Here is a 24,438-nt window from a genome sequence, read left to right as displayed (position 1 = left end):
CTCACATGCTTCACATTTAAACAAAGAAAAGTTCTTATTATGAAATAACTTAGGAAACAAGTGTTTTAAGTAACGAAAACTAGGATGACCTAATCTTAAATGCCATGTCATAATGTTGTCATCTTTATTATTCAAAATAGAAAAAGACTCAAAACATGAACTTATTGTTTTTGAAGGTAGTTGTGATGCAGATCCAATGTCAAGGACGTATAGTCCTCCACTCTCCTTAGCACTGCCAATCATCTTCCTCGAGTTCAAACCCTGAAAGACACAGTGAGATCGGAAAAAATTACATGATAAATTTGGAACATGAAGGAAATTTTTCAGAGTTAACATTGGAGACAAGACAACTGACCCTTTACCTGCAATGGCTGAAAAAGAGCCATCTGCAATTTTTATTTTTTGGTTACCTGCACATGGACTATATGAAGAGAAAAAAATAGATTCACCTGTCATGTGATCAGAGGAACCTGAATCTACTATCCAAGTATGACTGGGACTGACACTAATAAATGCAGAATTACCTTTTGTTGCTATAGAGCAAGAAGGAGTTGGAGATTCGAGGAGTTTGTATAGTCTGTCTAGTTGTTCTGTAGTGAGTGGAAGTTGAGGTGAAGATATTTGCTGCCCTTGATCATAATTACTAGCCTGAAATGCACGGCCACCTTTCTTCTTCCGCCTATATTGAAATAACTTCCATTGTTTGTGACACCCGATGTTTCGTTGCTGTTTCCGCCACCATTGCCATTTCCGCGGCCACCACCGTTACCGCGGCCGCCGCCATCACTGCGGCCACCACCACCGCCATCATTGGATTCGGTGTAGGCAAAACCTAGAGTGGGCCAATTCGTGCTGTGATTCGCCATAGGGGATTAAACGGGTACGCCAATCAGAAGTTGTTGTGGAAGCTTTATAGTAAACCCTAACCTAGAGCTCTTGATACCATATTGAAAGGAATGGTAAAAAGCTATTGTATTTTATTCCTCAGCTATAGGCTGGTATATATAATGGTAATACAATAATGATATTAATTATTTCCTTAATGGAGAATAAAGGAAAATAATACAAATAGAAATAATATATTCCATCAACTCAATTTTATATTGTACGGTTATTACTTGCATGATAGATACTTTGTCTAGAAATACACTCTCTGATGGTACTAAAACCATTCGAATATGGTATAAATACCATTGTAGTATTTGGTATAACGATCAATCGTGATAATTTCTCAAACCAAGAGAAATTTTAATAATTATCCAAAGAGAATTCGATAATAACTAGTCATTTGACAACTCAAGAATTTCTCAAACAAAGAGAAATTTGAATAATTCTCTAAAGAGAATCCAAAAATTATACTTGATAATTTCTCAACTAAAACAACGAGATATTGACATTATATTCTCTAAAGAGAATTCTAAAAAGTACTCAAAAAATTATACTTGATATTTTGTGTTGTACTATCTAAACTACCTTGAATATTGCTTGTTTGATATAATTGACATATTATGACTAAAAAGGGGGAGAGTTTGGTAGTTTTGTAAGTAGTTTAGTAGTTTGTTTAATTTCTCTGCTATTTAAGGTGTGGTTGAGGGGGAGCAGATAATGTCCCAGAAGATGTTGTGTATATTTTTGCTGCTCTGAGTGCCGACTCTGCGTGTATGGCCAAATAATGTTTTAGCCAAAATTTTCCAAAGGGAGAGTTTGTTAATTCTATGTTGGCAGCAATTCTGGTAAAACATTTTGTTCAGAATTTGCTATGAAGAAATGCTTTGACATGTTAGCAAAACATTCTAGCAGATTTTTAAATGATGTCAAAGCAGATGTATTAACATTGTTAGCTAAAACATTATGTTTTAGGTTTTTTTATCAGGTATTTGTTTTTAGGAAATTCCTACGCAAACCCAGGAGGAGTCTTGTCACAAGCTGTTTCAATAATATTGGAGTAATCATGTCCTGGTTTCATGGAATTATTTATGAGAAGCCCTAAAACGTTTTTGCTACTTTATAAAAACTGCATAATCCTACTTGTGACGTACCTCAAGGATTGAAAACTGGGTATTTATCGTGCTTAGTCTTAAGTCTGTTGTTAATTGTAATCTGCTCTTATATTATTTTAATATTAGAGTTGGAGTATTTTAGGTGAGTTGTAATTTGTTGATCATCCATAAGCTGTTAAGCAAAGGATGGTCACATGTCTTTGAAGAGTGTCTTCTGCAATTTTTTAATTCTGTTGTTAATCACTGGTTGTGATTGAAGGAATTTGAGGAGGGCCTCTATCTGATTAATTACTACATATATTTTTTTTGCTTTGCTTTATTCCAATCGATGTGACTTTTTTTAACTTACATTTTTTACTTCATAAAATTTTCATTTCATAATTTAATAAATTTCATATGAGTTGATATTTTCAAAACATGGGCTAAAAGAAAAAAAAGTATGATTTAGCACAACAAAAATTTTGAATTAACTTTTTAATATGTAAATAAAAATAAATTACCTTCATATGAAATAATATAAGTTAAAGAAAAAAAAGTTAGTTTTTTTAATTAGTAATAATTTTTAATAACTGAAACAAAATGTATGTATAAATGACATTTATTTACATTTTTTTATCTATCACTAAAATATTTTGTTTGTATATTTTAGTTTAAGGGAAGTTGGTAGGAGGTGTTAGTGTCATTTTAATAAATCTTATGGGTAGTCAGTTTTCTCTATTGATTTTTATGTCAATCCAACACATATTTTCGGCATGATATAGTTCCTGAATCCAACGTTTGGATGTTTGCAAATTAGTTCGGCTGGAGATGCATTTTAGAGAATATTTAAAAATATAGAATTTGATTTTCATGAGATTGATCGCTAATATAGTTTAAATAATGTAATTCATGTCAAAGTTATTTTTTAATTAATTTAAAATTAGTATTAATGATCTATTATACTATTCATTTAACTCTAACATCGTGTGTGGCATATTGTTTTCAATTATATTTTTTATATTTATTTATCACACCATTTACTTTTTAATTGAAAATATGACAAATTTTATATATAATCATGTTAAATTTATGAATTAATTTTATATAAGTTGGGCTACATAGTTTAAATAATGTAGTTCATGTCAAAATTATTTTTTTAATTAATTTAAAATTATTATTAATAATCTATTACGATTATTCATTTAACTCTAACATCGTGTGTGGCATATTGTTTTTTATTATATTTTTTATATTTATTTATTACACCATTTATTTTTTAATTGAAAGTATGACAAATTTTATATATAATAATGTTAAATTTATAAACTAATTTTATAAAAGTTCATCGTCAAAAATAATTTAATAACATAATTCCGTGTATCGTACGGGCATACGGGTAGACGCCTTAAATAACAAATAACAACTTTTTAAAATTTGAGGAGTATTTGATTACTTAATTCAAATATTTATTTAGTTTCTCTCGTATGTGCTAATAGAAAGATGTGTTCTGTTTATAAATTGTATATTTAATAATTTCTTTAGTGATTCACTTAATAAAAAAGTAACATAATTGAAGTATAACAAATTACAGTTAACGTTGTATATTTGTTTTTATTTTTTACTTTGACGATGTTATATAAAATATAATTTTATCAAGTTAAGTTATCTAATGAAAAATATTTGTTTTGTTTCATATTTGTATGGAATATTGTTTTCTTTAATAATTTATTTTTAAAAAAATTACTTGAAAAATTTATACTTAGAGTAGTTTGTAAACAAAAATCATAAACTAAAAATAATTTTACTTTTTCCTTTTTTTTACTTATAATATATTTTAAAAATTCTAAAATTTAACTATGTGATTAGTAGCGTGGCAATGTGTTTCGCACATGAATTATGTTTTCTAACGGATTTTTAAAGTAACTCGTATTTAGAAAAGGGAAAAGCTAACATGTGCCGTTAATGAGATATTTATAGAAATTATTTTTTGAAACGCGTGCATTTAATGTATCGAAACTTTAAATATTACTTTATTGTATTTAATTACATTTAACTTTTTCTATTTATAGTATCCTTAACATGTGCCCTAAGGGCACATGTTAGCCTGACCCGAAAGAAAAACAACTGAAAAAATATGATCAAATTATAGTGGGTATAATATAATTGTTCTCGATATTTTATTGATAATATTTAAAAATTAATAATTTAGCGATAAATATTGATATTGCATATAATTTTTATACACTTAGATGTTTTTTAAGGATTTATATGTTAATAAAAATCATTAAATTTAATGACACTTATCTTTCATGTATATTACTTCACTTAATAAATTATTTAAGAATATATTTAATTAATTGTATCACAAAGAATTTAAACAATGGAAAAAATATAAGGTGATATGTAACACCCTTTTAAACCCCGAGGAAATTAAACAATTTAAAATCAGAGTAACATGCACAAGGGCGTCACAATTCATAATAAATAAACATCATCCGTCAATGTCATGCAGTCACTAAGGAACATTTCATTATAACTCATAATTCATAATATATCATGTTGACACAGCGGAATAACATCATCAAATTACATCACATCGTCGATCTATTAATCCTCAAATAAATTAAACAAAAATGAGTTATTATCATAAACTCAAAAACAGCGTTTCCCCCAGTGTTACACCTATCAGAGCATGACCCGACGCTAAACAACATATCGACTCATGAGCTAATCCTCACCGAGTCGGAGCCGCTATCCTCAATCTGAAAAATATAGTGTAAGGGTGAGCCTCATTCGCAATTAACAAATATTATTGCATTATAAATAACAGTACATCAATAGTTATATTATTCACCCAATCCATCTATATTCAGATAATCCATCATCACACAAAACACACAATACCAATCATAACGATGAAATACATTCAGTCATGTTATCAAATTCATGCATATGAATGCAACTGACTTTATGCATGTGGTACCAAACATCACCAGTGGAAATCATCCACCGACCGATCTATCATCATCCAGATACGGCCCTGCCAGCACAAATTCCACACAATGGGAATTCTGCCATTCACTGAATCCTCTCATCAACTAAGATTCAGCCCTCATCAATGCTTATGAATGCATGCAAACATATATATAACATACTTTCATCATCACCATTCTATGAGTAGCATCATCTATACTCATTTCATCATCAACATCATCATCGTCATTATTAAGCATGTTCATATATACATTAACATCATTCATCACAAATCAATCATCATCACCATCATTACAGAACATACATGTATTACACTAATCATCATCATCAAAAGTAAGAATATACATGTATTCACATCTTCCAAAACAATTCAATCATCATTGTACAATTCTCAACAATCATCACATAATCATGTTTTCAAACACGTCTTATATTATCACATCTCATCACATATGTCAACAATATATCATCCATCAAAAGAACAAAGTATTCAAATCATACTCATATCATCACATGAAATATCTCATGAGCTCCATGACACAATCAAACAAATCATCATACAAATCATGTTTAAACCATAGCATATATTGTCATATCTCATCATATATATGTACAATACATCATCCATCAAGCAATAAATTCATAATTTCAAAATTAATTGAAATCTACACCTCATTTCATCATTTAAACACATAGGTTATCTCATAAGGTTCATCATACTCGAAACGGCACTAAAAACGGAGTTACGGATCAAAAGTTACGCATCATTGAACTTTCGAAGAAAATCACAAAACAGAATTTTTACACACAGAAGCCGTACGCGTATGGCACCTCCCATACGCGTATCACCCAAACCCATACGTGTATCAGTCATCCCATACGCAAATCAGCAGAACTAAATTTACACTGAAAAATCCCATACGAGTATCAGCAGACCCATACGCGTATGGCCTCATCCCATACGCGTATGCCAGAATTCCATACGCAAAACACCAGTATTTCTCCAAAATATGCAATTTTGCACCAGTCTATTTTCCACTCGTTTTCACTCATAACAGGCTACGATTTTAGGTTTAAAACACCATCTTTTCACACATTAACATATGGTATTCATCCAATTTCATCAATCTATTATCCTATGTCAGATTTACACATTAAAACCTAACTTTCTATACAATTATTGGAAACCCATAACTCAGATTCAGTGTTCATGGAAGAGCACAACAACACAACAACTGATACAATACCCACAACACAAACATCAATTAACATACAATTCTATATAGAGTTCACAGAGGTATTCATCAATTATTTAACTTCTATTAAAATTATCCCAAAACCTAACTCTGACATATGATCAAATTGACCCAAACAACACAACCAAACATGCACTATCATCCATAATTACAATAAGATATGGTAATTGGAAGAGTCCCCCCTTACCTTAGCCAAATATTCTTGATTGGTCTTCTTCCTCTTTGGTTCCTCTTTACGTTCCTCAGCTCTTCTCTTCCACTTCTCATTTTTCACGTTCTGACTCTTTTTCCTTATTTTCTTTATTTTATGAAAATATAAAATAATTAGTAATGGGCTTACTCACTTAGCACCCCCATACTACTAATCTCACCATCCGGCCCAATGGCCCTTAAGCCATAATTCTCCAATAATTTAACAAAATACCAAATAATTCTAAATAATAATTTAATTTCCGATTAAATTAAAATTAGAAAATATGGGGTATTACATGATAAAATTTGAAACAATGAAAAAAAATGCTTTTAAACATTCAAATTAAAAATAATTTGTTTATCAAAATTTGTGACAATTTCCCATATAGCCTTTAATTAATTGTATTACAACAATGGAAAAATATAAGGTGATAGAACTTTTTTTTTTAACAGAAAAGACACTTCATTTCATTAATAATAAGAGAAAGAATACATGTTGGTATATCGGTGAAAACTTGAAAACTAGCAAAAAAATATAGCCGCCCGAGCTAAGACATGAGCAACTTCAGTAGCTTGTCTTTTAACGAACTTTACATGAGAGTTCCTAAAAGAAGATACTAGAACGCGCTTACATTCTGAGGTAATAGCACCACAATCCGTATTATTAGGAAGGATCCTATTCACATTATCCACAACGCTTTTAGCATCCAATTCAAAATCCACATTATCGTAACCAAGCTCAAGCACCCATTTGATAGAAGAAAGGAGCCCCAAAGCTTCACCTACGGCAACTTCAGTAACAGGTGAGAACCAATCTGTTCTGGCTGCAATAAAAGAGCCTTTGTTGTCTCTAGTGCAAGCACCGATGCCCACTTTGTTGTTAGAAAAAGAGGCATCAATGTTACATTTGAGGCGACCAATCGCCGGCTTTCTCCAAATCGTATCAGCAGAATAATTAGATTGAGGATTAAGCGGGTTTCTTGTCGTTTGGGCATTTCTCCAACCGACTAAGAGGTTCATTGCTCGATTACATATGTTGTATTTGGATTCTTCAGTTTGATTCCATACCAGATTATTCATGCACTTCCATAGACTCCATAAAATTGTGGAGAAAATGGTTTGTTCCTCTTGGTTGGCAACCTGCAAAAAAGAGAAAACAGTCGAAGCTACAGGAGTTTGATTATTCTATATAGGACTTAATTTCGGCCATAACCCCATACTTTCCCAACACTCCACGCTTTTAGAGCATTTGAAGAAAAGGTCATGGTAGCTCTCTTCCTCCAAGCCGCAAATACCACACGTATTCGGACAATCAATACCTTTATCTCTAAGCCGAGCTCTAGTGGGTACATAATTTCTGCAAAGCCGCCATATAAAATTTTTAACTCTTGGCGGAATCTTTACACTCCAAAGCAAAAACCAATTCCCATCCACTACGAGGTGAGAGGTATCAATAACTTCGTTGATACAGTAGCGGTACACACTTCTCACAGAGTAATTTCCATTTCTGTCAAACTTCCAAATCATTCTATCCGTGTGGACCGCTTCGAATAAAGGAGTATTAAATATTTTGTTCGCAACATCCCTCCCTACTAACAGTAGAATCAGATCGGGAGACCATGACTTTGATATTGAGCTCATTAAGTCCGCAACTTTCAGCCTAGTAATAACTGGGTTTTTTGGCCACGGACTAATCAGAGAAGAGCCGTCATGTAACCAATTCTGACCCCAGACGAGAATATTATCTCCCGACCCAATGCTCCACTTATACCCACCACGAATCACAAATTTAGAACTCCATAAACTCCTCCAAACATAGCTTGGATTATGCCCAATACCTGAATCCATAAAATCGCAATTGGGAAAATATCTCGCTTTAAACAATTTGGTAACAAGTTTATCAGGATTTGTCATAATACTCCAAGCCTATTTACCTAACATTGCATGGTTGAAAGCACTGAGATTTCTAATACCCATACCTCCGTCTCTCTTAGGAATGGACAATTTATCCCAGGACAGCCAATTTAAACCTTTGCCCCTATTTCGGTTATGACCCCACCAAAAAGAATTCATCATTTTCTCAATTTCGTCACTTAAGGATGAAGGAAGTAAGAAACTGCTCATAATATATGAAGGAATAGCTTGTAACACATACTTGATGAGAGTTTCTCTACCTGCTTGAGAAAGACTTCTGCTACTCCAAAAATTTATCTTTTTCCAAACTCTATCTTTGATGTACTTGAAAGTGTCTTTCCTTCTTCTACCAATCATGGAAGGGACACCGAGATAATTACCCGTCCCTAACATTTGATGAATCCCTAAGGTATCAGCCAACATATTTTTGATATCCGTTGGAACGTTCCTACTGCAGAGTAATTCAGATTTTTGCAAATTGATAGATTGACCCGATGCCTCTTCATAAGTGACAAGAATATTCTTAATTTCAATAGCTTCCTTTTGAGAAGCTTTGAAAAACAAGAAATAGTCATCTGCAAATAATAAGTGGGAAATATTTGGAGCATTTTTACAAATTTTGGATCCGTGAATATCTCCTCTTGCTTCTGCCTTCTTGATCAGAGCAGTAAGACCTTCCGAACAAATAATAAACAGATACAGGGATAGTGAGTCCCCTTGTCTCAAACCTCTTCCTGGAATAATTGGCCCGACTGTATTCCCATTTAAGTTCACACAATAATCAACAGTTTCTACACAAAGCATAATCCACTTAACCCATCTATGGTTGAAGCCCATGATAGAGAGCATCTCCCTTAAATAAATCCAGTCGATTCTGTCATAAGCTTTACTTATGTCGAGTTTTAAAGCAATGTCTCCAGTCTTACCTTTAGTCTTAGTCTTCATATGATGAACCACTTCGATTACCGCTAAAGCATTGTCAAGAATGGATCTTCCAGGAACAAAGGCTGACTGGTTTTCAGAAATGCATTTGTGCAACACTCTTTTCAATCGGTTTGCGAGAACTTTAGCAACAATCTTGTACACCATGTTACATAAAGCTATAGGTCTCCAGTATTTTAAAGATGTTTGCACTTCTCCATTAGGAATAAGATTAATATTTGTCTTGTTGAGATTTGGAGGAAAAACACCGGACTCTAGCCATGACACGGCAGCATTAACAATTTCTGATCCACACGAATCCCAGAAGTGTTGATAAAATCTTGGGTTGTAACCATCAGGCCCTGGACTTTTATCGGCTTGCATAAAAAACACAGCTTTGCGGAATTCTTCACTAATGAATGGGGTTGTCAACCTACAGTTATCGTCTTCGGCTATAGAGGAGCTAATGGCCTGTCGAACTTTTTCACGGGAACTTGGCTGCATTCGAAAAAGATCAGAAAAATAATTGTGAGCTATAGAGCACATATCTTCTGTCAAAGTTTTTGTTTCTCCGGAACTATTTGTAAGAGACTTGATAGTATTCACTTTCTTCCTACACGTCGCAGCAATATGGAAGAACCGAGTATTAAGATCACCATCTTTGTACCAATGAACTTTAGCTCTCTGTTTCCAATACATATCATCTTTAACTAGAAGGGAATTCATGCGACGTCTGAGCGCTGTAAAATAATTGACATTATCAAGCCCGACGTTATTTCGAGTTTGTTCTATCTTTCTGTGAAGTTTATCAATTTCCTTTCTAACCTTTTGCCAATTAGATTTGCTCCAGTTCTGCAATATTTCACCATTCTGCTCCAGCTTATCAAGTAAAGGCAGGCTTTCAAGACTATCCCATTTCTAACGCACAAACTAATCGAATCCAGCTTTGGCTAGCCAAGCATTTTCAAAGTGAAAACCCGACTGCGACCTATTAGGAATAAGAAGTTTCTCACATTAAGAAGCACGGGATAGTGATCCGACGTAGTAGCTGAGAGGCAGTGCGCATTCGAATCCGGGAAAAAAGATAATCAGGCTCTGCTTGCCATAATTCTGTCTAATTTTTCTTCTACTGCTCTGTCAGATCCTAGGCTTCTGAACCATGTGAAACTATGACCTTCCATGTGAATATCAACCAAACCGGCGTCTTGAATAACTTGTCTGAAACCATTAATTAACCAATTGGGTCTCTCCACTCTACCTTTTTTTTCATCAATAGATAGAATGTCATTAAAGTCTCCCAAAATACACCAAGGTAAATTAGAGCTAATCGAGAGGTTTCGAATTAGATTCCAAGATAATTTCCTTTTTGAAGTTTCAGGATGCCCGTAAAAACATGTCAATCTCCAATTTCCCCTTCTGATGTCATGAACAATGATGTCGATATGATTGCGGGAATAGTTCTGAATTTCACAGTTAGTAGAATTTTTCCAAAAGACCACCACTCCACCTCCCCGGCCTTCTCTATCAACCGTAAAACAACAATCAAAATGCAAAAGATAACGCAACTCCTCAATTTTATTTGAATTACTTATTGTCTCATACAGAAATATAACATCCGGTTTATATCTTCGGATGAGGTGTTTTAAATTTGGAAATGCACTCGGATTACCTAAGCCCCGGCAGCCAGCTTAAAATATTCATGGCTTCTGGCAGGCCTAATGAACAGAGCCCGCCAATACAGTAGTGACATTTGAGTTAGAGCTATGTTGCATGGTTATGTCGTTTCCAGTAACAACTAAAGTATTCCCTGCATTAAGAACAATCCCAGGTTCAGCCTTAATATTTTTATCTATCTCAATCTTCGGATCCGCATTGCCGCTATCTTCCACACGCGACCTCTTTTTCACGATTTTCCCAATTGTATTGTCTTCACCAGCGTGTTGAGTTCCTTCCTCCAACAGAGAGTTTTTTGTCGAGCTTTTGCGCCGGGCTTGATTCTTCATGGAAACCTTGGTGACGGGAACCTTGTTGGTGGTGTACCCTGCAGAGGATGCTTTGGTAGATGCAGAATCAGACTTGTAATCTGACCTCAGCTTTATGCTCCCTGTCTTGACAATCTTGGTTTCGGTTAATTGGATTTTGAGAGCTTCATCGTTGCGACCATGATGCTGAATGATGGCTGGGGAAGCACTCAACATAACACTATTGTTATCAAATGGTTTTGTCATGATGTTCATCCCACCCTTGTTATCCAACTCTACCCTATTAATAGGAAGATTCACTTCAGTTTTTCCAGAAAAGTGCTGATATCTGGCAAAGATCAGTTCCGTATTCGAAAGATTTCCGAAATCGTAATTGCTCCTTAAACCATCCTTCAACAGCAGCTGAAACGTGGACGAATAACTGATGGAGCCTTCAATAGGTCTCGATGATTCTATTGTGGCCTGCACCACTGCTAAATCTAGATTGGACTTGGTAAGTCTGGGATCCTTAAGTGTTGAACTCTGCAGCATCATATTCTTTATAGGATGAAATTCCACACTTTCCTGCATCTGTGTTCCAATCAAACTGACAGCAGCCTTCTTCTTCAACAGTTCAGCCAGTTCAGTCTCGATTCTAGGCAATGGTTCTGAAACAACTACATCCGAGTCTTTTGATGGAATATTTATAAATGGTAGTACAGTCAAACTTTCAGTCGGATTGAACGTGGACCAGGATTGAGAGTCACTTGCTTGATTCATAGGAACATCCTTGAATTTAAAGAATTTTAATTGTTTTGAGATAGGATCTATGTCAATTAGAACTCTTCCATGTTTGGAATGGCCAGTATTAAAATCTCTCATCATTTGAGAATTCGTGACATTGTCTCTGTTGCCAACATCTTCACTTCCATTTTGGGTTTGTCCTCCAAAGCCACGACCGCCTCTTCTCAACCACCTATTCACGTTACCATTGTTGCCGAATGCGTCTATTTCAGCGCGGAGCGAGATTCCCCAGCTTCTTTCAACCACGCCATTGACAACACTAAATTTCTTATGACAGAATTTTTCCGCGTGACCGAGAGTGCCACACAAAAAACAGAAAATGCCAAGTTTTTCGTATTTGAAAGTAACCTGGATTTCCTCCCCGACCAATCTCTCGAAGGCCCAACCTGTCTTTAACGAAAATTGAACATTGATCACGACCCGAATTCTCATATACCTTCTCCACGCTCTAGTGCTGTTTTGAGCATCATAAGCGATGAATTTGCCGATATGTTCCCCTATGAGCACACCAATATTTTCATTCATGAATAAACAGCATGACATGTCAAAATACTACAACAATTAAAAAAGGATAAACAGTTAATTTCAGATATTTATTCCACTTTTATTATGTTTTAATGATATATTTATTTCTTACTTCTTTTTATTATTTTGAAGAGAACAATTTGTACCATGGTTCGATAGCTAAATTTTGATACTATACTAGATAGATAGAATATTTTTTATTTTTTATTGGCATTCTATTGATAGAAATTAGTAAATTAAAATGAAAACTATTTATATTTAAGCAAATATTTTTTCATGAACATAATTTTTATATTAATTAAACTCAAATTAATATTTTATGTTTATTTTTATTTTGAAAATTTAAAAGTATTTTGAATTTAATTAATTGATTGGTGACAGTTAAATTGTATGTGCAAATTACATTTTTACTGATTCATTTATAAAAAAAAAATTAGGAATTAGGGAATAATGATTGTCAATTTTTAGAATAAATTTCTTTTTACTCAAAATATTATTTATATTTAAATAAATATTTTTCTCATGTATATAATTTTTTTATTAATTAAACTCAAATTAATATATTAATTTTATTTTAAAATTTTAAAACAAATTTTAAATTTAATTAATTAATTGGTGACAATTAAATTGTATGTGAAAATGACATTATCCGTGTTTCCCTTTAAAAAAAGGAATTAAACAATAATGATTGTCAATTTTTAGTATAGTTGGAATATGTAATAAAAATATAATATTGTATAAGCTTTTTAGATAGTATTGAAAGGTGCTTCATTAATATTTTAATAGTTAATATTTATGTTTTTGTGCACATAGAAAAATTTAGCCTAAAAAAGGACACATGTCTTGACAGAAGAGTTGTTTATAAGGGTTATTTAATAATTATGGTAGGTATTAGTTTTCTCAAATTTATATAGTGATAAGAGATTAACATAAATAAAAAGATTTAAAATACAATGAAACAGTGTTTTTTTTAAATATTCTATCATCTATTTTTTATCACTTTCCTTTTTTAATATTTTTTCTATTTTAATAATTTTTATATGTTATTACTTTCATTTTCTTAAAAAATATTTCTATGTTAATAATTTTCTGTTATTACTTTCCTTTTTTTATTTATTTTTCTATTTATGTTCTTAATTTCCTTTTTTTTTTTAATTTTTCTATGTTAATATTTTTTCAATCTTATTACTTTTCTTTTTTAAAAGAATTTCTATGTTAATAATTTTTCTATGTTATAGTTTCCTTTATTTATATTTTTCCTATAATGTATTTTTGATGATAATATAAATGAGGGACATTATTCATCCATGAATTTCAAAAACATATCACCATCTCCTCCTTCTTCTCTAGAATTTAACATGAACACTGACCACAACACAAATATACACTCTCACAATCTTTCATTGAAAGATTCTTCATCATCAATCGCTACCAATAATTACGGTAGTCATGCTCCTGGAATCCTGAAAGCAATGAAAATTCTTAAAGCTCAGTTTTCTCATTCTAATGCATTAACATCATCACCATCAGCTTATAGTAATGAGGATGTTATCAACAGTTACAACAATACTATGCACATGAATGTTTTTTATGATGCTTAGTGTCCTAATCTCCTTGTCGCGGGATCATCATAGTTACATGAACTATGTTACGATCAGACAGTTGTTGCTTCTGTAGATCGTGTTGCTTCAGTCGGGGTTCATTTTAAAAAGAAGAATACTGATGATGGTAGAACCCACAGCCTACCACACAAAAAAATATGGACCGTACACATGTCCAAAATGCTACCAAGTGTTGGCTATTTCGCAAAAAATTGCTTCTCATGTCACGTCAAATCACTACAAATTTGAGAGCCTGGAAGAGAGAAAAAAGAGATGCATGTCAAGGACCAATAAGAAATCAAATATCCAGATACATAAGCAAACTACTTATGTTCCTGTTGCTCCATCTACTTCTCAATCATATGTTGCTTCTCTCGTAAATAGTGAAGATCAAATTCAAATTCAGTCTCTTTTGGCGCTTCCTCTCAATGGAGTTTAAATATGTTTGTACTAGTAATTAAATACTTTTTAGATAGTCAAGGTAATAACTACATGCATACTGTTGAATTTTTTGTATGCATTCTTGAGTTTTTTTTACTATGTCTTTTTATTTAGTCGATCTTTAATTTCATGTCTAATATTGTCTTGTTGTGGTGTCTATGATTTAATTTAATATACCAATAAAATTGCATGATTGATAAATGTTTCCATCTTGCTGTAACTTTTTATATCATGCAAATTATTTATATGATTCACGTCACAATCCTTTTGCCTTAGATTGTATGTGAACTACTAGAATCTTTCCTTCCATGTCTTTATCATTTTGACTTTCATAAATATCTATTTTCCTTTGTCTCAGTTAGAATTTGATCAAAATGAATAGGAGTTTACAAAGCTATCAACTAATACTATTAAAACACTCATAATTGGAATATTGTTAGTAAATAACTTTCAATTTCAAAATATTTTCATGTTTTTAATATCTTATAGAAAATAATTATTTTTAAAATTCACAGATTAAACACAAAATGCAAGCACCTACTTGTATCTACTATCAGCTTGATAATTATCATCAAAATTATTGGAGGTATACAATTTCAATTGAGAAGATTGTGATATTTTTTCCAATATTAGGTTAACAAACGAGCAATTATTGTCATTGATCCAAAGTGTCTTGTGAGATTATGTCGATAATTGAAGATACTTCAACTCAAAATCGAAATCTTTCAAGTATTACATCCATCCTCTTTTGCATGTTTAACTCATTTTGATCAAAAAGATACTTCAAGCTCTTGTGGTCACTAGACATTATGAAATGCACTCTGTACAAATAATGACGCCACAATTTCAAAGTAAACACAACAGCTGCTAACTCAAGATCATGTGTCAGATAGTTCTCTTCATGAGTCTCAATTGTCTAGATGCGTAGGCTAAAACTTGTCCATTTTAAATCATAACTCCACCTAATCCTTTCTTGGATGCGTCACAGTAAACTTCATAGGGCTTATTCGGATATTTCCTCATCTTAATTATGAGGATAGTTTTGCAGCACAACAACCTCTACTGTAACACCCCATTTCTACCCGGGGAATATTATAAAAATAAAGTTACAAAATTTCCAACAAAACATGGGATGCTACACTTTCAACTTAGAAACAACGACAATTAATCACATGTAAATCAGATACATAACACTTAATTTTCGGATGAACCGATAACAACCTGTTTAGTCTTTAAAATAAAACAACTTTCATTACTACACAGCGAATTCATAAATTCAACGGAAAATACCAAAACATCTTGTCCAACTCAAAACAACTTCAAGACATCAAGTCTTTAATGAAAACCACTTAAAAATTCAACAACATAATAAAAATCAATAATAAAGAAAACACGCATTCATCCCCCCGAGTGTTATGTATAAGAGCGACAACACCTGACTCGAACTAATGAAGTTAAGCAGTCTTCATTCTAGATTACCTACATGTTACCAATATAGCGGTAAAATTCAAATAGAAGGGGGTGAGACATCGAACCATATAATTGAGTTTATGATTAACAATATATTAGATCAGATTATATAAAATCACCACTTCACAGTATCAACATCGCAATTCACTTCACTTCACATCATTATATCCAACAAGCAATTCAAGTCACAATTTAAGTCACAACACTTCACATCAATTCACACTTATGTATTATAAAATGCGAGACTAACTATGCACATGCATGTGGTACCAACATGGCTTCAGCCCTCATTGCTAAATCGCCAATTAATAGAGGCATCAACAAGGCATAAGCCTTCATCGCAGTTTGCCAGTCCAGGTCGTCGTAGATATGCAGGTATGTGACTCGATGAAATGCAACATCATAAAATGTAACTTCAACAACAACAATTGCAAAACATCATAATAATCATAGTAAAACATTGCAAAATATCACAGCAGCATCATAGTATCAACAGAACATTGCAAAACGAGATAATAATCATAATAAAGTCATTTACACACAATTATATTTTTCTGTTAATTAATTTCTGTTATTTAATATCACTATCTCAGCAAGTTATTAATATGTAACTACTACTCATGCTACTCTGTAATTCAATTACATTAACTCTACTACTGATACTGCTATCAAAGTTTCAATCTGTCAAACCTGGTACTGATAGTTTCACCAATCTTCTGCTATTTAAATACTCTTCTAATTTCTGTCACCATTTATCTTCTACTGTTTGCGAAAGCGTGGTTTCCATAATCAATTAATTAACATGTCACCATTACATATTACTACTACTAAGTGCTACTTTATGCATTATTTAATTATATCACTAACTAGTACATGTACCTACATTAATTAACTAATACATGTGCATATCAATACCATTTAATTACCAAATACTACCTACTAATCATAACTATTCATAGGTAATTAACTTAATTATTAACATAAAGTATAAAGAGCTACTAACAAATGGTGGTGCCTCCCATAAGCCAAGGGGTGACCGCCCCCTCTCTTCAATCTCTCCAAGTAGCACACACTCCCTCATGTACTATTGGGGTCGGTGCCCCTTCCTTTAGTTTTATGGGGGTGGGCGCCCCCTGTCTCTTTCTTTTTTGTTTCTTCTGTTCCAGCCACGCAGCACATAAAATTTCCCAGTTTCCATTCATTTTCGTCTCAGACCAACACAATAATAATTTATAGCCACATAACAATTATACTAATGTCAACTTGGAAGATTTTTCAACAACAAATTCTTTCAACAACAACTAATTTCCTCAGTTGCATAATAAACACACAAATCAACCGAGAACAAATTGTTTCAACAGTAACTCATTGACAATAACAATTTTTTAGTGTACTGCCACAATAATCAAACACAAACAACAACAATTTCATAAACCCAATCCCACATACTATGCATCATATACCCTATTATAGAGTCAGAACCCCACCCTTACCTTGGATTGGAGACCACCGCTCTATAATTTTTCTCCGATCGAATCCTAGATGTGGCTCTCTTCCTTTGTTCCTCTCTGCAACTTCTACGTATTCCTCTTTCTCCAAAACGCTTATTATTTTTCTTTTACTAAAAACCTATTTTTCTTCTACTGCTATCTCTAATTCACTTATATTCACTTAATCATTAAAATAATAATACTATTATTCTATTTGTCCTATTGGGCCTAATTCGTACACCCCCACTTTTCTACACACAACATAGAATAAGCTCAACACCATTAATCTCATATACTACTAATAATTATATTAATATTATTTCTAATATTAATAATGCTAAATGATACTATTAGTAACCATCCTTAAATCATCAACTTAGCAACTTAATCACAACATATAACAACTTATCAACAAATAGTCCGAAAATAACTTAATTAAATAATTAATTAAATTACAGACGTTACATCTACAACAACAACATCTTGATTCTAAGGATGGTTTTGCAGTACAAAACCCTCTAGAGCAACAACATCTTCATTCTCAGCATTGTTGGTAGCTTGAGCAGGAGAACTCATTTTGATTCCTTTGGATGAATTTATTTTTGTGTTTTGGTTCTTCCGCTTCTATATTGTTCCTTCTGATTCTTCATCTTCTTCTCTTGAAAGTTTAAAAACCAAAAGATGCACGCATGTTAAACTACTTTGCTCATTATTGGTTCTTTAATTCGATACACTTTCTCTTCTCTTGAAAGTTGGAAAGATCATTTTCTGACTATGCATAATCTTTTAAGAGATTAGATAGTGTTAAGTTCTAGTAATGCGGGGTGCGCCTTATATGCGGGACAGATAGAGTCAGATGATCATCTCTCTATGTTGTGTGAGGTCACTTAAAGCATCAAATATAAAGTTTTTAGGTGGGTTGGGCGGCCAAGTGCCCTACCTCAGTCAATTTTAGAGGTGTTTGAGTTGTTTTAGGGTATAGGTCATGGGAAAAGTCTATCTTTAGCCTTAATCTCGATTTGGTATTATGTGGTCTCGACAATTCGGAAATTGCAGAAAAAAATTATTTGGGAAAGTTTGTCAGTTACTCATTTGATATTCTCGACTATTAGCTTGACTTAGAAGTGGTTTCATCGCCATACTCTAAGTTTTGTTTTTCATTGGTTGATTAGGACCGATACTCGCTCAAGTGGCTTTGACATATAGGAGTGTTCTTCTCTTTCTATGATACCAAAACAAATATTAGAAGCGGTTGATTTACCTTAACTGCCTTGCATGGAATAGCCTTTATTCAAATCATAATTCAATAATTACAAAAATTAAAAAAGATTAGTATGTGACAAATAAAGACGCGATAGCACCTCTATGGTCACGATCGAGATGGATGGCACACTTTCTTTATTCTCTTTACTATACAGATAATCTAGTGGCGATCTCTGAATATGAATATGAGGAAATTTTGGACCCTAGTATAAATCCCTAAATATGCTTAATTAAATATATTTATAATACAATTTATGGGAAAATTCAATCATTAACATTTTGTATTCTTAATTTTCTATTTAAAACAAGTATTCTTAACTTCATATTTTCCACATATTAGTAATTTATTGATAGTAGAAATAGTATTTTACTTTGGAAACTTTGGTCAACAATTATTTTAGAGCATAAAATTTTAAAGTAAAACTAATATACAGAAATTGCTTACCAAAAAAAGTAAATAAATAATAGTATATTATATTTTTAGGAAACAAATAAAATGTATTACTAGCTTAAATTAAAGCATTTGCAAGAGAGAAAAGATGTTTTAAACTCAAACGTAAGAAATTAAATAAAAGAACGTCACATTCTAAAAAATATCACTGGCAGAAGAAGTATTCTTTACACTTATAACAACGATACTTTTTTTCACATTAGAATAACATTTTTTATTTTTTTAATAACTTAAAGTGACAAGTAACATCATCAACTAAAAAATACTTTTCATTTAAATATTATATTAATTCAGGTAAATGAAAAGATGTCAAAATACAATGAAACATTGATTATTTTTATATTCTATCATCTACTTTTTATAAATTTCCTTATTTTTAATTTTTCTATCTTAATAATATTTTTATATTATTACTTTCCTTTTAAAAAATTTCTATGTTATTAATTTTTCTTTGTTAATAGTTTATCTATTACTACATTACTTTCTGTTTTAAAAAATTTTCTATGTTATTACTTTCCTTTTTTAAAATATTTCTATTTTAATAATTTTTCTATATTATTACTTTCCTTTTTAAATTTTTTTTCCATGTTAATAATTTTATTATGTTATTGCTTTTTTTTAAAAAATTATGTTAATAATTTTTCTATATTATTACATTCCTTTTTATAATTTTGCTATGTTAATAATTATTCTTTCTTGTGTAAAATTGACTATACTCTTTAAATAATATAAGAAGAGTTTAATATAAGAAAATTTTAATTATTTTTCATTAATAAGAATAATTTAATGGCCATAATGCATGAATACTTGAGCTCATTCATATTCTTAATGACATTGGTGCTATATGCTTGCACATGCGATGTCCTATTTAATTGAAAAAATATTAAATTAAAATCATTAAAGTAAGTTATCTATACTAAATATTTTACTAGACATTATGTATTTTTAGGATAACAAAGTAGAAGTCTTGATCTCTTTCTTTTTCTGGATTTTGGTCCGATCTACCAATTGACTAGATAGAATGGAAGTCCTAAACATCAATGATTTATCGCTACAATTAGGAGGACGAGGAATGTAGGTTTTGTTTTGATATGGATGAAGATGGTGAAGATGCTTGCGATCTATGACTGTGCCTTGCCAGAAGATTTTTGTGTGATAAACCGATACATGTTATGTCTATGAAAAATCGAGTGGCAGATATGTGGCGTCCAGTCAAGGGGGTTACCATCAAGAAAGCTTTTTGAAAGGTTATTTTTATTCCAATTTTCTCACAGTTAGACATGGAGGCAACGTTGAAAGGAGGGCCGTGGATTTTCGGCAATCACTTACTGATCATTGAGAGAGTGCAAATTGGGGTGCAGCTGGAGAATATCCATATGTTCCATGTTGAAATTTGGGTTCAGGTTCATAATCTTTCGACGAGTCAGATGTTGGAGAAGTTGAGCAAAACAATTGCAAATTTTATCGGTACTTTTGTGGAGTATGACAAGAACAACAACTCAAGCTTCTGGAGGCAGTATATGCGTTTGAGAGTGAAAGTAGATGTCCGACAACCATTAAAAAAGAATACCAGAGTTAAGAATAAAGGCGGAGAGTGGTGTACATTTATTTTTAAGTATGAAAATTTGGGTCTCTTTTATTTTGTTTGTGGAGTTTTGGGACATTCTGAACAGAGGTGCGAAGTTCGGTTCGCCGTGGATGAGGATAATGGTAGTTGGGGATAGTCTACTGAACTCAAGGAAAATAATAGAAGATTCGTTAATAGATGTATCTCAAAGTGGCCGAAAGAAGAAGGAGAAGGCAATGAATCCATGAAGAAGGATGTAGAGATGGGGCATGGGGCGCGTGTTGATCACGCACGGGAGGATGCAGCTGCTACTAAATTTCCAACTGAAAGGGCCCCACATGATCTGGTAGTATGTGATAATCCAGAAAATAATCTTCATACTAGCTCAGGTGTATTAATACAAAATCAAATCATCTCTTCATTGTCTATCATTAGCATTAACATGCAAGATCATGGACAGAAAGAACAATTCTTGATTACCGAAGGAATATTCGGTGACAGCCAGACAAAACAATCATTATCCTTTAATGCTATTGTCCCCCTGTTAAGAAAATGCCTATTAGAGAGAAAAGAGAATCTATTTTACTTAAAGACTTTTACTATTAATAGTTTTATTATTACTACTAGGCTTTATGTTATGTTTGTGTTATTGGGTCTAGTGGTCTTTTGGCCCATTAGTCTTGTAAACCCTAACTATATATTGTAGGAGCTACCTTGTTGGTAAATCAATGAAAATATGAAAAGTTATTTCTTATGTTTAATCTTCTTATGCAATTTAGATCTTTGGTAGCTTAGTGTAACCTAACATTGGTGCTTTCATCTCTTGCCTCTCAGTCCTCCCATGGCTCCCCCTAAACCACCCAACCCTTCTTCTAAAGATATCATAGAAGAAGCCATTCAAATCTCTACCCTACACCTCAACAATGCAATGCAAGAAACTCAAGAACAAATGGATGAGAGATTTGCTCAAATCTCTTCAGATCTATCCTCCCTCCACACAAGATTGGACAATGACAAATCTGTTGAGGATTCAAGATATGAAGCCCTCATGGCTGCCCTCACCAAAATCTCTCTTCACAAAGAACTACAACAAGCTGCTGCTGTCATACCCCAAATTTGTCCTACCCCTAACTTCTAACTGGCTTAAGTTTCATACTCATGTACATACTCTCCATTAGGTCATCTAACATATCATGCATCATTAATCAATAAACTTGGCAGTGGGATCAAGGATGGTGTTAGTTTGGATTCCTTATGGTTTTAAAGTTTTTTCTCATTATTCAAAGTTGTCAGACTACAATAGGATCTTCATCAGAGCTTCTAAGGAGATCAACTATTTTGGTGATCCATCAAGGGTTTAAATAGGCTTGCTTGGGATTAATGCTTTAATTCTTTCTCGAACAAATCAAGACAGGAAACTGCTTCTCAAATAAAGGAACTAGAAGTTTTGGGCATGTGCTCTTTGAGGCCCATTAATTGAAGATGGAATTTAGGGTCTATATTTTCAATTATTTGGAGTGTGTCATGCAAGTTCGATATGAAAAAAATCGAGAAGATATTCATCTTAAGCTTCATGGCGACTACTTGAAAGAAGCAAATTCAAAAGCACTTTGACTATGTGTTGAAAGTCAACCTTATAGTTGACTCTTGACCCAAGATTTTGGGAATTTACCTTTCCAAATGGAACTTGTTTGCTCATACACATAAAGAGGAGAAGCATTGGAAGTTGAAAGAAAAGGGAAGAATGTTTAAATTTTACAAGTGGAGGGAAAGAGGAAAGTCATCACTTGAAGAAATAATAAATTACAAGTCAAGTTACTTGTAAAAGGTCAACACCCAAACCAAAGTTAAAATTGCATTACCAAATCCGAGAATGCATCACAAATACAATACATTGAAAAGCTATACAAAAATTGTTCATTTTTGACTTACAGTTGACCATAGTCAATTCACTAATCCCATGACCTATTTCCTATTCTAAGCCATCAAGGGTCTTTATCCATCTTCATTTGCCCATCTGGCCGTGTGGTTCCCGAGCTATGCCATGATCAGGTTTATGATATAACTCCAAGCTATTCTATAAATCTTCATAGCCTTTGCTTCAAAAATGGATATAGTAGAGCCTTGCACCAAAAGAACAAAACCATGTATTTGCTAACCTTGACCATGACCTGCATATTAACCCAAATAAACTGGTTCAGAAACCATCTCACGGTTAACAAAAGGAATCAGCAAAACCAAACCGGTTCATTAACGAAAAAACATAAAGAGAAAACAAACACTGCACATAACCAGTTTCATTCAAACACAAGCAAAATCCCACATGGCAGACCAAAAACCAGTTCATAAAAACCTATACTAAATTCAAATGCATTCACTAATAACCAGTCTCATTTCTAACTAACTTTCCCCCTCACCCTTCACTTTCAAACACATAACAGAAACAACCAACTTGTAACTACCTTCACATAACCACTAACTAACCAAAAACTAACTTAACAGATTTGTAACCACCCTATAACGGTCATATAATTCCCTAACAGAATCGGTTATCCATATAACTAACTTCACAAAACCTAACTAATTCTCAACTAACAGAATGAAACTGGATCGAAGAAACAGAAAGAGGGAGAGGAACTGAACTAACCTGATATATAGCACCATCATTCACACTTCAAGGCTCTCGATTCTTCATTCATCATAACCTTCACTTCACTCCCATCTTTTTCTGCAAGCTCCTCCATTTTCTTCCCTCACCTTCGTCATTCATCTTCTTCACTCCACAATCCACCACCTTCATTCTCCATTCTCTCCCACTCCTTCACAGCTTCAAACTTCATCACCTTCACCCTCTCTCATCTTCCCCATAGTCTTCAATCTGAATCCACCTCAATTCAACCTTCATATCTCTCTGCAATCACCACGACTCAATCTTCACAATCCATCCCCTGTCAACACACATTCTTCACGCTTCATCTTCATTTCCCTCCACCAACCTTCACTACTCATCTTCACAACAACACACATAGGAATCAAGAGGAATCAGCAATAGAGAGAAAGAAATCAGAAAAAGAGATAACAGAAAAAAAACAAACTTTACCTCTCTCTCAGAACTCTCTCTCGATCAAAGAATCTTCGTCCATCTTCTTCACCGATCATCGCTTTCGTTCTCCAACAATCTTCACTCATCCAAAACAAGCTTCAACAGAAAACTACAAAAAAACTGAATCTATAAAAATCATCTTCCACGCTTCAATCTCAGAAGCTTCATTCTTCGATCAATTGCGAATTCATCTGCAAAATCATCACCTTCAACTACCACGAGCTTCATCATTACATCACAACATCGCCGACGCCATAGTTCGTTATCGGTAATAATCCTTATCGCATCATCTTCGTCTTCACGCACGTTCATCATCATCACGAAATCGAAGGAGTCACCGGATTGCCTTTGCCAAATCGGAGCATTGAGAGTGAGAGCGAATCGAGAAAGGTGAGGTGAGGGTATGGTAGCGCACGTCTGTTTGGTGGTGTGGTGGCGCCGTCGAAGCTTCATCAGAGAAGGAGGAGATGCGGCCACCGCGCCGTTCACGTGAAGAGGAAGGTTTG

The 24,438-nt window shown here is 33.1% G+C and overlaps 1 protein-coding gene across 1 annotated transcript; it reads left to right on the top strand.

Moving 5' to 3' along the window:
- Positions 1–20,542: 20,542 nt before the first annotated feature.
- Positions 20,543–20,986, top strand: LOC131646602 (uncharacterized protein At4g02000-like). Its single transcript, XM_058916603.1, has one exon. It carries the CDS (start codon positions 20,543–20,545, stop codon positions 20,984–20,986), a length of 444 nt encoding a protein of 147 aa, XP_058772586.1.
- The last annotated feature ends 3,452 nt before the right edge of the window (positions 20,987–24,438 follow it).

Source organism: Vicia villosa, linkage group LG2 (genome assembly GCF_029867415.1).
Source record: "Vicia villosa cultivar HV-30 ecotype Madison, WI linkage group LG2, Vvil1.0, whole genome shotgun sequence".
Classification (NCBI taxonomy): Eukaryota; Viridiplantae; Streptophyta; class Magnoliopsida; order Fabales; family Fabaceae; genus Vicia; species Vicia villosa.
The sequence above is the reverse complement of the archived record's forward strand: the minus strand, read 5'-3'. Positions and strand labels throughout refer to the sequence as shown.

Bases quoted from the DNA above. Each gene is read 5' to 3' on its own strand.
- LOC131646602 (XM_058916603.1), top strand. From the start codon at position 20,543: ATGGAGGCAACGTTGAAAGGAGGGCCGTGGATTTTCGGCAATCACTTA.